Here is a 14,232-nt window from a genome sequence, read left to right as displayed (position 1 = left end):
ATGGTGAATTCTGGGCTTTTAGTGTATCCATAACCTAAATAATATACATTGTACCCATTAAGTAATTTCTCATCACCATGTTGCTGCAAAAGACATTATATTTCATTATTTTTAATGGCCAAATAGTATTCCATTGTGTATATATACCATATTTTCTTTATCTAATCATCCATTGATGGACACTTTGGTTGATTCCATATCTTTGCTATTGTGAATGGTGCTGAGGTAAACATACGAGCACAGGTGTCTTTTTGATATAATGATTTCTTTTCCTTTGGGTAACTACTCAGTAGTGGGATTGCTGGATTGAATGGTAGGTCTGTTTTTATTTCTTTGAGAAATCTCCATAGTGTTTTCCATAGAGGTTGTACTAATTTATTCACCCACCAATAATGAACAAGCATTCCCCTTTCTCTGTATCCTTGCCAACGTTTGTTATTCTTTTGTCTTTTTAATGATAGCCATTCTGACTGCTGTACAATGACATCTCATTGTGATTTTAATTTGCATTTCTCTGATGATTAGTGATGTTGAGCATTTTTTTATATGCCTGCTGGCCATCTGTATGTCTTCTTTTGAAAAATGTCTATTCATGTCCTTTGCCCACTTTTTAATGGGGTTATTCGTTTTGTTATTGTTGTTGAGTTCCTTGTAAATTCTAGATATTAGTCCCCTGACGGTTGCATAGTTTGCAAATATTTTCTCCCACTCTGCAGGTTATCTGTTCACTCTGTTAATTATTTCTTTTGCTATGCAGAAGCTTTTGAGTTTAATTAAATCCCATTTATCTATTTTTGTTTTTGTTGCTTGTGCTTTTAGTCATGAATTCTTTGCCTAGAGCAATGTCCAGAAGAGTCTTCCCTAGGTTACAGACATACAGGTCAATGGAACAAAAGAGAGAATCCAGAAATAAAGTCACATATCTACAGCCAACTGATCTTTGATAAAGTCTACAAAAACATACACTGGTGAAAGGACACCCTTTTCAATAAATGGTACTGGGAAAATTGAATTCCCATAGGTAGAAGAATGAAACTAGACTCTTTCCCCTTCTCTCTCACCATACTCAAAAATCAACTTAATAGAAACACTCATACACTGCTGGTGGGACTGGAAACTAGTACAACCTCTGTGTAAAGTAATATGGACATACTTCAAACAGCTAAAAGTAGAACAACCATTTGATCGAGCAATCCCATTACTGGGCATCTACCCAAAGGAAAAAAAGACATTCTATAAAAAAAGACATCTGCACTAGAATGTTTATAGCAGCACAATTCACAATTGCAAAGACCTAGAAACAACCCAAGTGCCCATCAATATATGAGCAGATTAATAAAATGGGGTATATGTATACCATGGAGTTCTACTCAGCAACAAAAAAACAATGGTGATTTAGCATCTCTTGTATTATCCTGGATAGAGCTGGAACCCATTCTACTAAGTGAAGTATCACAAGAATGGAAAAACAAGCACCATATGTACTCACCATCAAATTGGTATTACCTGATTAACACTTATGCGCACATATAGTAATAACATTCACTGGGCGTCAGGCAGGTGGGAGGGGGGAGAAAGGGATGGGTATATTCACACCTAATGAGTGCTGTGTGCTGTGGGGAGCGGTCTAGGCCTCCTAGTGTATCCGCCCAGGACATGCATAGTCAGGCCCTCCACCTATCCCTGTGGGACACGCTTGTGGGACACACCTATCCGGGGCTATAAAAGCAGCTTGCATTTCCTGTTCGAGGTCTCTCGCCATGTAACTGTTGTAGATGCCTCATTAAACTACTGCTGGAAGAACTCCAACTGGTCGTGTCGTACTTGCTGGCAACTGCGGCGCGACAGTGTGCACCATCTGGGGGATGGACATGCTTGAACCTCTGATTCAGGTGGGTCAAAAGCAATATCTGTAACCTAAACATTTGTACCCCCGTAATATGCTGAAATTAAAAAAAATCAACTTAAGATGGATAAAGACTTAATTGTCAGACCTGAAATTATAAAAATCTGTATGAGTCCAATATTACTGATGAAATGTTATAAACTGTCTAAAACACAGCTCATTATTTCTACAGATACAAAAAAGTAGAAGGAAATAATTTTTAAACACGTTTAGCTGTTTTAACATTGAAATATTCACTCATCATTGAATTTTTGTTCATTGATATTTCCCAGGTACCTAAATACTGGCTCATAGTAAGCAATGAAAAGGTCTTTGTTGAATAATAAATGTATGACTACGAAGTTGAAATTCAAAAAGATTAAACCCCCATGATGAATGCTTAGAGAGAAACTCAAAACCTAGGTCCAATGGTTTAAATTTTCAAGGATTTCCAACAAGGGTAAAGATAGTCAAGAATGTCAATGTTTTTAAGAAGTAGACACACATTTTTAAGAGACACTGGATATCAGTCTAAGAAGGGTAACCAGGATGCTGAGCCATCGTGAAACCATGTTACAATGGAAAGTGATAATGGATCTAGATGTGTTTAGTTTGAAAAAAGGGAGATAATAAGATAACTCTTTTCAAATATTTGAAGTTGTTGGGCATGGGTTAAAACTTCAAGTAAAATAGGAAACTGAAAAAAAAAATTCTCTGTGGATCCAGAAGCTAGAAATATGGCCAGTGCATGAAAATTATGGGGAATCAATTTTTCATCTAACAAAAAAGAGCAGTTTAACGATTAGATCTGCCAAGCAACAGGATGGGCAACCTTGGGAAGGAGCTGGAAAATAAGGAATGAACAATAATTTGTTATCTCCACTGTACCAGGCATTTTACATAGGACCGTAAGTTAGTATGATCATCTCCACATTGGAAGTCAGGAAGCTGAAGCTTGGAGAACAAATGTAACTTGTCCAATATCACATTGTTGGTAAGTGGCACAGCTAAAATTCACACCCAAAGGTAGCTAACTCCCAAAGCATGTTCTTTCAGTTCTGTTTGGTTCAATTCAACTCAATAAAAATTATTTTTCAATGTTTGTTTTTAGCCAGGCACTACGCTGGGTGCTAAGAATACCAGGATAAATGACAGACAAAACATAATTCCTTCCTTGAAGAGACTCATATCTTCTCCATAATCCTGTAAGTTTCTGAATAAAGGTTACATGGTCATTTTAGGGATGCTGGAGAAAGAATTATTGATCCAAGGGAAGTCATTACAAATAATCACTGAGGTACCTTCCCATCCTAAGATTTCATGGATATGGATTCCTTATGGTGGAATAGATGTACCCCTAAAAGGCTGACATAATAAAAGATTTACGGAAATTGGATCACTGGTATACTATGAAATTTGATTGTATATTCCAATGAGGGAAAAATTGAAATTTTAAATTAATAACAATCATATGGGCCAAGCAGCTTTTAAAATATAAAATGGTCATTTCCTATAATGTTCCAACATGTTACAAATTTAGCTATTGTCTTAGTCCATTTCTACATGATATCTGAGACTGGGTAATTTATAAAAAACAGTAATTTATTTTTCACAGTTCTGGAGACTCGAAGTCTAAGATCAAGGCGCCAGCAGGTTCAGCGTCTGCTGAGGGCTGCTCTCTGCTTTCAAGATGGCGCCTGTTACTGCAGCCTGCAGGGGGGATGAAGGCTGTGAAGGCAAAAAGACCTAGGTAGTTGCCCCCAGTCCTTTTATGAAGTTATTGATCCCATTCACCTCCTAAAGGCCTCATCTCTTAATACATTGACAATTAAGTTTCAATACATGAATCTGAGGGGGACACATTCAAACCACACCAGCTACTGTGGTTCATATAAAGCTTCATATATTTTGCCATAAATTTCATTAGCTTGAGGCAAGGTTCAGAAGAGAGAAACGTGTGCTCTTGGCAGCCACAATGACATGGCTAAGAGTGTATACATCAAAGCTAGTTTTCCTGCGTTCAGATTATGACTTGTCACTTAGTACCCATGTGCTTTGGACAAGAGACTTGACCTCTCGTTTGATACTGATTCATGTGCCCCATCAGTAAAACAGGATGATAAAATAATAGGACCTACCTCCATAGTGCTGTTATAAAGATTCAGCAAGTTAATGCGTGTAAAATATTTAGGACAATGTCTGGCACTCAATAAATGTTAAGGTATTTGCACTTTAAAGTATAGACTTAATCTCCACTAAGGTCAATAATTCATTTTATAACCCTAATCTTCTACATTCCACCTGAAAGGGCTATCTTATGTGACATCTCTTTATTATATATGTATCAATTTCGGTTAGAAATACTGTGTAATTTGCTGGGTGTGGTGGCTCATGCCAGTAATCCTAGCACTCTGGGAGCCTGAGAGGGGTAGGATCCCTTGAGCTCAGGAGTTTGAGACCAGCCTGAGCAAGAGCCTGTCTATAAAAAGCCTGTCTACAAAGAGATCCTGTCTACAAAAAAAATAGAAAAATCAGTTGGGTAAGGTGGTGTGTGCCTGTACTCTCAGCTACTTGGGAGGCTGAGGCAAGTGGATAGCTTGAGCCCAGGAGTTTGAGGTTGCTGTGAGCTGTGAAGACGCCACTGCACTTTAGCCGGGGCAACAGAGCAAGGCTCTGTCTCAAAAACAAACAAACAAAAAAACTGTATAATTGTTTTGTATACTTTGTAAATATTATAGTAAATTCTGACATATCTTACATTTGAGACATTGCCTAACAATTGAGAGCATTAAGTATTATTTAGTTTCATTATCCTATTTTATGGTTTCATCAATGTGGATTTTAGTTTAAGTTAGCACAAAATAAGTGTTCAATAAATATTGTCCATTTAAACCTATGTAGGCTATTTTCTAGTATGTTACACATAAAGGTTAAGATAGAAAAATGAAATTCAATCTTGTTTACCAAATATCTGCTTAGGCACTACAGTAATCTATTTTCTTTATGCTTTCACCGAAATAATGCTGGGTTAAGAGAACTCAGAGATTCTTTGATTTGGGTGATATTTTTTTCTTTATACTCCCTGTACCTTAAAAAATTATTTACAGCAGTTTACCATTGAAGAAAGACACAAATACAATAAGGCTAATAAAAATGTTTAAAAATGAGAAGAATTAGATTAAAAATCTAGTTAAGTTTCTTTACTATTAAATATAGCCCTGGAGCTTCTTAATAATCAAGGCAGAAATAAAACATACTGTAATTCCTACTGCCTGATTTATATCACAGCAGAAAGAATCTTAAAGGTAATAAATTCAAAGAGATATTTATCTACTATTATCTTAACCTAAGAATATAGATCTACATAATCACTGATATTTTCAAGAATATTTTTATGGAGGATGCAGATAATTATTAATGATAATAGCTTATGTTTATTATGTATTTACTCTACACCAATATAATGTTAAAATGAATCTTACAAATATTTTAGTATGAATTTCATACTAAAACCTTTAGCAGAGCTGAGACTAGAATATTGATTTGCTAATACCTAAGTCAGCAATTTTTTCATTTTCTGTTATACTATCCTATAAATACCATATGTGGAAGATAATTTGACCTTGTAATTACACACACACACACACACACACACACACACACACAGGTAAAGCTTCCATATTGCACACAACACATATACACACATACACTTTTACCAGTACCAACAATCCTACTGAAACAAGAGATGAGTCCTTTCAGCAAGTAAAAAGGATTCTGTTAATTAAATTATTAAATTCACACAACATGTGTCAAGCTGACGATCTTCCAAATTTTGGGTTGGTTATCCTTGTCTATTTCTCATGGTCCATCACTGTATGATTTTTCTAAGTTACATGATCTCTATGCATCAGTCCATGCAAAGGACAATAAAATAAAATGCAATTCAGCCTACAATAAAAACAAATCTGAGATTTCAATTTAATGTCAACCATCAAAAATCTGTATCAATATAACAAAAATATAATTTATTTCTATTCTCCTTTTACAACATGTATTAAGCTCTAAATGCTAATAATAATTCTCTTAGAACAAAACACAAAGCCTGGATGGAAAACAGCCAGCCTCAGGGGTATAGCAACACCACTGGCTTTCAGCCCATCAGAAAGAACAATAACAAATACATGGTTGGCACATTTAGAAGACAAGGAAACACACAACCTTTTTTTCTTTTAGTTACCTGACAAGTCTGAATAAATATATTCATAGGATAAATTGCCTTGAGCTATCATACATCAAAAATACATAAATTTGGATGTAACAAGTTATTCTCTTAATGCAAATCAACTACTGAAAATGCACTGAAACTGAAGGATTATAACCAAATGATTTATTCAGGAGATACGGTACTTATAGCAATTCCCCAAATCGTGAGCCTCATGATGCCCCTTTCCTCAGCTCTAGGCAGGCCAAAGCATCTAAATCAGTGGTTTTTAAAATGTGGTTTCCAGAGCAGCAGCTGGGAACTTGTCAGAAATGCTAATTCTTGGGTCCCACCTAGACCTACTGAATCAGACTCTCTGGGGATGGGCCCAGGGTTCGTGTTTTGACGAGTTTATGCTTCCTAAAGTTTGAGGCCTGATTTGAATCAGTTCAAAACTTTTTCCTTTGCTGTCTCAGTTCATTTCTAACCTATATCCTGATTCTTAATTAACTTCTGCTGCTTATCATCACTCTACTCATTGGAAAGGCCCTCGGGCACAGCAATGGGAGGATGCCCCGTCCATCACCACTGCCTTGACTCACACAGAAAAACATCTGTGGATTCCTCGCCCTTTCCTCAACTTTTGCTGCTCTTTCCTCAGCTGCAGCTGTCACGCACGGTGGGGATGTGCAGCTTTCAGAGTATCCATCCAACTGGCCATCAAGACTGCTTGACTCACTTTCCCAGCTCTTCTCCATAAACCACCTGCACGCATGTGCACACAGCCTCATGTTCTCTGTATCATGCCCTGTCTGCCAACTTGCACACAATCCTGCTGTTCGTGGCTACTGAGGTTGCCCCCTACAGATAGGTGATACCTTGCTTAACCCAGAATGGTGGGCCATGGCACGGTATGATATTTGGTCCACTTCCACAGTGGATGCTGGTCACACAGGGAAGCCTGGACTTGGAAGGGTGAATGGCAATTGCTTAGGAGAAGGAGGGACTAGTGCCCCAAAGGGGAAGCAAGTGATGGCAAAAAAACAGCACACAAAGATGTATCAAATAAAACTGGAGAGCAGCTTTGTTTTTAACAATTGTTCACACTGGAGAGGAATGAGGTATCCTGAAAACCAACTCACGTTCTTCTTAGTACCCAACTCTAACTCACACTTGGTTGGCACCTTTCTCTGCCTCCAGAAGTCATATTGCTGTATTTGTGCATGTCCAAAGATAATGAGATAAGTAAAGCAGAAACCTTACTGTCAATATTCATTTAGTTCATTATAATATGGACATGTGCAAATGTAAATTATTTAAGTTTCAATGAATTTTGGACAACTTGCATCTCATAATAATGGAACCCTATTTGTAATATGTCACTAATTTCAAGACAAGGATATCAGTGGATTACTTCTTCTATTTCACAATATTGAACACATTTTTCATTCTGTATTTTTCTATTACTGAAATGCTCAATTTAATGAGCCCACGTGGCACCTGTTAGTCAATCACCGCTGCGCTGGTGTAGGAGTTAGAGGACATCTGCACCTCTTCTACAGCTTTCATATAAAAAGTGGAGTGAGTAATTTAATATAAAGTTTCTAGAGATGCTCTCAAAGGGTTGGTAGACGAAGCTGCTTTTGGCTATCTCTGTTTCCAACATCACATCTCCACTAAAGAATGACTCTGCCAGTCTGGAAATGATATGGCATGAGATGCTGCCCTGGAAAAGCTGATGAGAAACGGTGAGTTCGGTGGACACTCACAGACTGACCTAATTCATACCAGCTGTAATTTGCTGCCTTCTCTTTAACTAGAAACAGAGTTTAGGCATCTGCATTGCCAGACTCTAGGACCCCTCACAACACTCCCCTGGGTCTCATTCGCCAGTGAGAAGAGTCCTGAACTAACACTACCATCATTTTGAATTAGTGCTGATGTATAGCTCTACGACCAACCATTCTTCTCCACATCTATTAAAACACGTAATGGGAAGAGGAAGTGCGAAGGTTGCTATATTTTTTAAACACCTTTGCAGAAACAGCAAGGCCAATTCTCAAGTACTCAATACATAAAAACTTTAATTCTTAAAAAATAATAAAAGAGAAGAAAAGCTTATCTCAGAACAGGCTGACATTTTACTAAAAAAGGCAGAAAAATTGCTAGCATCAGGATTATGTGTGTTCTGCTTAATACAGCTCCTCTGATTAAAGCAAAAGTGTTATTGCTCTCTCCTGCAGAGAGAAATTTATCTTATTTCTCTCTCCCATAAATATCTTACAGGGAATTTGTCTGTTTACCTCCTTCAGATCCTGCACGACAGCTGTGAGCCTCTCGTTTTCTGCCTGGACGTTCGTGACCACAGCCCGGCTCTGTTTCAGCTCATTCTGCATCTCCAAGATCTTCCCCAGATAGTAAGCTTCCTTCGATGCTGACTCCTGCAGAAGTGTCTCCTCTCGAGTCTCTCCATCCTCAGCAACTTTCCGGTGGATGGAGAAGGACTGCCCAAATGCCTGCAGAGTATTTGGAACGAAAAAGAGTGCACAATGAAATGCCCCATAGCACGATTCAGCAGACTTGGGAAAATGTTCTGTTTTGCCTTGTGTGTAAGAAAGGTACCCTGGCAAGACCTCCAGAGCAAACACACACATACTTTATGGCAGTCTACAGCTCTCATTGATGCCGAAATGATTCAAATTCAATTAATAAGGAAAAAGAAAAATTTTAAATATCTTACAAAAAAGATATAATGATACAACTATTATTTACCCATAATAATGTTACAAATTTTTAAAAAGATATAATGAGTTAAAGCTTGAACATTGCTGCTTTATGTTATCATTTTTTTATTTTTTATTTATTTATTTTTGAGACAGCATCTCACAATGTCATCTGGGCTAGAGTGCAGTGACATCATCATAGCTCACTGCAATCTGAAACTCCTGGGCTCAAGCTGGGATTACAGGCGTGGGCCACCCCATCCGGCTAATTTTTCTATTTTTTGTAGAAACAGCATCTCGCTCTTGCTCAGGCTGGTCTTGAACTCCTGGCCTCAAGAGACCCTCCAGCCTCAGCCTCCCAAAGTGCTAGGATTACAGGTGTGAGCCACCATGCCTGGCTATATTACTATTTTTTGGACAAGTCCTATCAAAAAAAAGACAGCTGAGTGCTAACGAGCCCATCAAAATTCATATTGTCATCATTCTAGAAAAAAAAATCCCATAAATATTTTATTAAAAAAATAGTTTTGTTTTTTAATACATTACTAATAAGGACAGACCAATTATGAACAGCACCCTTAAGATTGATGAAATTACCAAACAGCATTTAAATTGCCCAATACCACAAAAAGACATTGAAATGCCATCTCTGTATAAGAAAACATGTATGTGTCTGTTTATTCATGTGGAAAGAAATACAAGAGAATAAACCAGAAACTAATGAAACTGATCACCTGTGGGGGTAGGTGGGAACAGGGTGGAAAGAATAGGGGAATGAAATGAGACGGAGAGGATGAGGCGAAGGGACACTTTTCTGAGTATGCCTCTTCATACAGCTCTGACTCTTAAACTATACTCATGTTTCACATACCCCCCAAATAAGTAATAATTAAAATCAACCTCTGCGTGTTGGGCAAACCCCAAACAGAACAAAAACAGTAACAAACGAACCTGGCTGTATTACAAATGAACAACATACCACACTGAAAGGGGTAGGAAGAAAAAATCTGACCTGAGTAATTTTGGAAAATAGTATTTTTACTACATGCTGGAAGGCTAAAGACAAAAAGGACGGTACCCAAAAACTATAGTAAATTTGTTTCTTACAGGGATTGTAGGATTGAAATTCTGAAACTTCTCTACACACATACTAGGGTTGAGCAAATAAGTAAATAGATAGTGGATAATGAAAACCATGTTTCTCGCTGTTGGAGAAAGTCACAAATAAAGAAAGGAGAAATTTAGAAGCAAACTAATGGTATTGGGTTGTAATTGGAAGTATCAGGATACACTTACTGTTTTTAATAGGTAGATAAATATTCATAGAGAGAGGAGAAGAGATATGTTTATGTATGTGTATATATATCCATATTATGTGTGTAAATATATGCACGTGTATATATATATCTTCATATTATGTGTGTGTGTATATATGTCTATATACACACACACAATTTCCCTGCCCTGTCAGCTGAGAAGGCCTAGAAACAATGACATACCATCGCAATGAGCATACCTTGCACCCAGACTTTGTTTCTAAATATTAATCTTCAATAAAAATAACTAGGGCTCTTTGGAGAAATGATTGACTCTAGGGCTGGAACAAGATGTGAGCTTGACACATCTTGTGGTACCAAAGAGTAACAAAATGCTTAAAAAAATGATGGGGGTATGTCAAAAAGACACAGGAAGCTGGGTATGGTGGTGCACGCCTATAGTCCCAGTTATTCAGGAGTCTGAGGTGGGAGGATAACTTGAGCCCAGGAGCCAGCATTCTGCCTGGGCAACATAATGAGACTCTGCCTCTAAAAACAAAAAAACCACAGGAGCCAAACAGATGAAAGGCTCCCTGATGGCCAAATCTGGGATAATCTGAGCAACAAAGTAAACAATTATAGTAATGAATTATAATCCATAGAGTAAGATAAATATTCATGAATCCACATTGGTAAAATGATCGAACAATGGCAAAAGAAAGAACGGCTCTTCCTTACAGTAAAATTCTAACAATGTAGAAGGAATTATGGGAATAAATATATCACATTTAGCAAACAACCACGTGGTGATTGTTACAGGTAAGAATCATCAGTGGAATCTAAAATTAAAGGGAGATTTGTCAGTTATGCCAAGGTAAAGTAAAAGAAAAAAAAACAAATCAAAAAAAGAAAAATAAATAAATAAAATTAAAGGGAGAAAGTATGATGAAAAACAGGATATATGCATAGTCTTAAAGCATCACTCCCCCAAATACTCATCACTTCCAATGGGAAAAATAATAACTCTGCAATGGAGAAACCCGGTAGACACCACCTCATCTAAGTGACCAAAAGTTAGATCAATCGTGGTGAGACACACTGACATCATGTACCCTCTGATATAATACACTGAGAAGGGCACAATATCACTTCAGCGGAATTCCTGCCAAAAATGCATAAGCCAACTCATCATATCCTAAGAAAACATCGGACAAACCAGAACTGGGGGGAATTCTACAAAATTATTGGTCAGGACTCTTGAAAAGTATTAAGTCATGAAAATTAGAGAAAGATTCCTCCAGACTAGATGATACTAACAAAACATGACAATTAAAAGCTATGTAGTATCCTGGATTGGATCTTTGACCTACCAAAAAGACACAAATAGGACAATTGGCAACACAGGAATAAGTTCTTTAGATTGGTTAATAGTACTATTGTATTAATGTCAATTTCTGTTTCCATAATTGCACCATGGTTATGTAAACCAGTAACATTTGGGGAAACTGTGTAAAGGGTATCTGAAAAATCAAAGTAGTATTTTTGTAATTTTTTTCTAAGTCTAAAGTTATTTCAAATAAAAATTTAAAAAATAAATAAATGTAGTCTCTGCCCTAAGGGAGTTGATAGATCTGATAAAATACTGGCACACAGTTATGGCAGAACATATGGACACGAACACCAAAGAGATACTATATTCAATGAGAAGTGCTGTGGCTTTATGATGTACATGATTTTATTACATTTTGAAATTTAAAATGTCATGACAAATTGCTTCTGCATTATGCTACAGTACATCAAGAGATGAGGCTGGAATTCATCTGTGAAACTCAGTTTTACATTTGTTATAAATCTTAAGGCAGAAAAGAGATGTGTTAATCATTATATGGGACACCTTGCAATAGTTACGAAGAGGCAGCATGATTTAGTGATTTTAAAGACTATCTGTTGCTCCTCCCCAAATTATACTCACAGAAACAGAAATTTTTTAAAAAGTACCCTGAAAACCCACGTCTTAGTAAACTATCTTTCTTAGACTCTTGACATGGATCAAAATCAAAAGATGGTTTCTAAGCATCAATGAGGAAGAAATATTCTGGTATTGATGTTCACCTGTATGTACAGAGGGGATTTTTTTTTTTTTTTTTTTTAGACAGAGTCTTGCTCCTGTCACCTGGGTAGAGTGCAGTGGCATCATCATAGCTCACTGCAACCTCAAACTCCCGGGCTCAAGCGTTCCTCCCACCTCAGCCTCCCAGAGTGCTAGGATTACAGGCGTGAGCCACCATTCCCGGTCTACAGAGTGTAATATTCCTAGTGTTTAGTTTGTTTGGTCTTTGGACAGAAATTCTTATGAGTAGCCAGATTTTCACATGTAGCAATAAGCATATAATCTCATGATGAAAAATTATCTCTGGAGATGAGGTTGATTTTACTTTTCCATCAGTAATGACCAGATTCTGTGAAGTCAATTCTGAATTCACTGCCCATGAAAAGCCTTTGGAGGGGAAGAGTTCCGGCAGCGCCTGTCCCCTCTCCCTAAGTGGCCTGGTGAGTCTTCAGCAGACCCTCACCCTACTAAAGGATTCGTCAAGTCAAGTATTAGTAAAATTTAAATTAGCATGAGCTGTGTGTCAAGAACCTCAGCTAGCTTCATTTTCACAGCTATCTCCCTAGTTCTACATACAGAAAACAAGAATCATCTGCCACAGGGCGATTTTTCTTCACTCTGCCTGAGTAACAACAGACTTGGGCATTTTGTTGCTCTCTATTACTCACAGCATATAGGCAATGCTCTCTTGGCAGCTAAAATAACCCCTAAGGTCTTAACAGCATGTGAATTTATTGTTCCACCCTTAATTTACAGTTTTCAAAAATTGTACTCTAGACTCAGTGCCAAAGGAGATAAGAATTTCAGACACATACACATAGAATAGATTTTCAAAAAGAATCAAGAATCGAAACTCCCAATATAAAGATTTTGATGAATCCTTCATTCATATTTATTCCAGCTCAGAAACTTTCACTGAACATATGGGTTTCCAAAATTAGTCATTATTTTTATGAAGAAACTTGGCCCTTCACTGGACCTGATCTGAAAAACAGTGAAAGTATATTAGGTCATCCAAGGACATCAGCCATCATGTTTTTACTTGAAATAGCAAAATAACACCAATCTTGCACAGGCTAGAGATGCCCCATGATCTGCATTTGCAAATCCACTGAGAATTAACACTACTCAGGAGGTATCTACTTTTAAGAAAGGGAGGGTGAAGGAGAAAACTCCTATTTTTTCTAATTCCTCATTGTCAGTAACTGGAATTGGGCACAATAGCCAACTGACATCTATCATCTGGCTACTTGTTAAGGTTGATTTACCAGATCTGTCTGGCTCGACCTCCTTCCTCTATCACCTTCCAAGTGTCTGCTGACAAAGCTGGGCCCAATAGAAGAGAAACAATCTTTTCAAGGCTATTGGCATCTTTGGCTGAAATCACAACACTAGCTTCAATGTCTATTTATAGAAAACCTAGGATAGTCATGCTTCTATTTAGTGTATTTTGTTTTGACCATCAAATTTCTTTTAGGAACTTTTAGGAACTGCAATCATTTCACGGTAACTTTGATCTGAAATTAATTGAGGTAAATTGACATTTTAGAATATATTATGATTTCTCATCCTGTCTGTAACTATAATTGCACAATATCACTTTTAATATTGCACTTTTAACATTGCCATTGCAATGGACCTAATTTGCTTTAAATTACATATCAGTGTAAGTCCAGTTAGCTCTAGAATAAGTATTTTGTTTTTTCCTTCTACTTACGTGGCTTTTTAATACAAAGAAAATTGATCATTTATGTCTTCATATTCAGGACAATATGTTAATGAATAGGCAGAATTTTCATACACAGTCTTCATAATATAAAAGAAATAAAAGTTTGGCTAGTGTATTTAATAATATCACTTTACCTCCAAAATGTATCTTTGGTTACGGAATATTCATTCTTTCATCTCAAAAATTGTGGCAGAAAGTGTACTAGGTTACTAGTACACTTTTTAGACCTTAGACAAAATACTTATTATTTTGAAACTGCAAAATAATATTAAAATTCATTCATTCATTTACTCACTCAACAAATATTTAATATTTACAGAGCACTGTA

The 14,232-nt window shown here is 36.9% G+C and overlaps 1 protein-coding gene across 19 annotated transcripts in view; it reads right to left on the bottom strand.

Moving 5' to 3' along the window:
* The window catches only part of BICD1 (BICD cargo adaptor 1), a 222,538-nt gene that overhangs the window by 122,074 nt on the left and 86,232 nt on the right, over positions 1-14,232 (bottom strand). For all 19 annotated transcript variants that reach the window (XR_011235767.1, XM_069491391.1, XM_069491382.1 and 16 more), the window contains exon 2: positions 8,390-8,602. Coding sequence is in view for 18 of the 19 variants with exons in the window: in XM_069491391.1 (XP_069347492.1) it covers positions 8,390-8,602 (213 nt within the window). In the remaining variant the exon portion in view is untranslated. The remainder of the gene's footprint in view (positions 1-8,389; positions 8,603-14,232) is intronic.

The sequence above is a fragment of the Eulemur rufifrons genome, chromosome 16 (assembly GCF_041146395.1).
Source record: "Eulemur rufifrons isolate Redbay chromosome 16, OSU_ERuf_1, whole genome shotgun sequence".
In the NCBI taxonomy this organism is placed as follows: Eukaryota; Metazoa; Chordata; class Mammalia; order Primates; family Lemuridae; genus Eulemur; species Eulemur rufifrons.
This window is presented reverse-complemented; position numbering and strand designations above follow the sequence as displayed.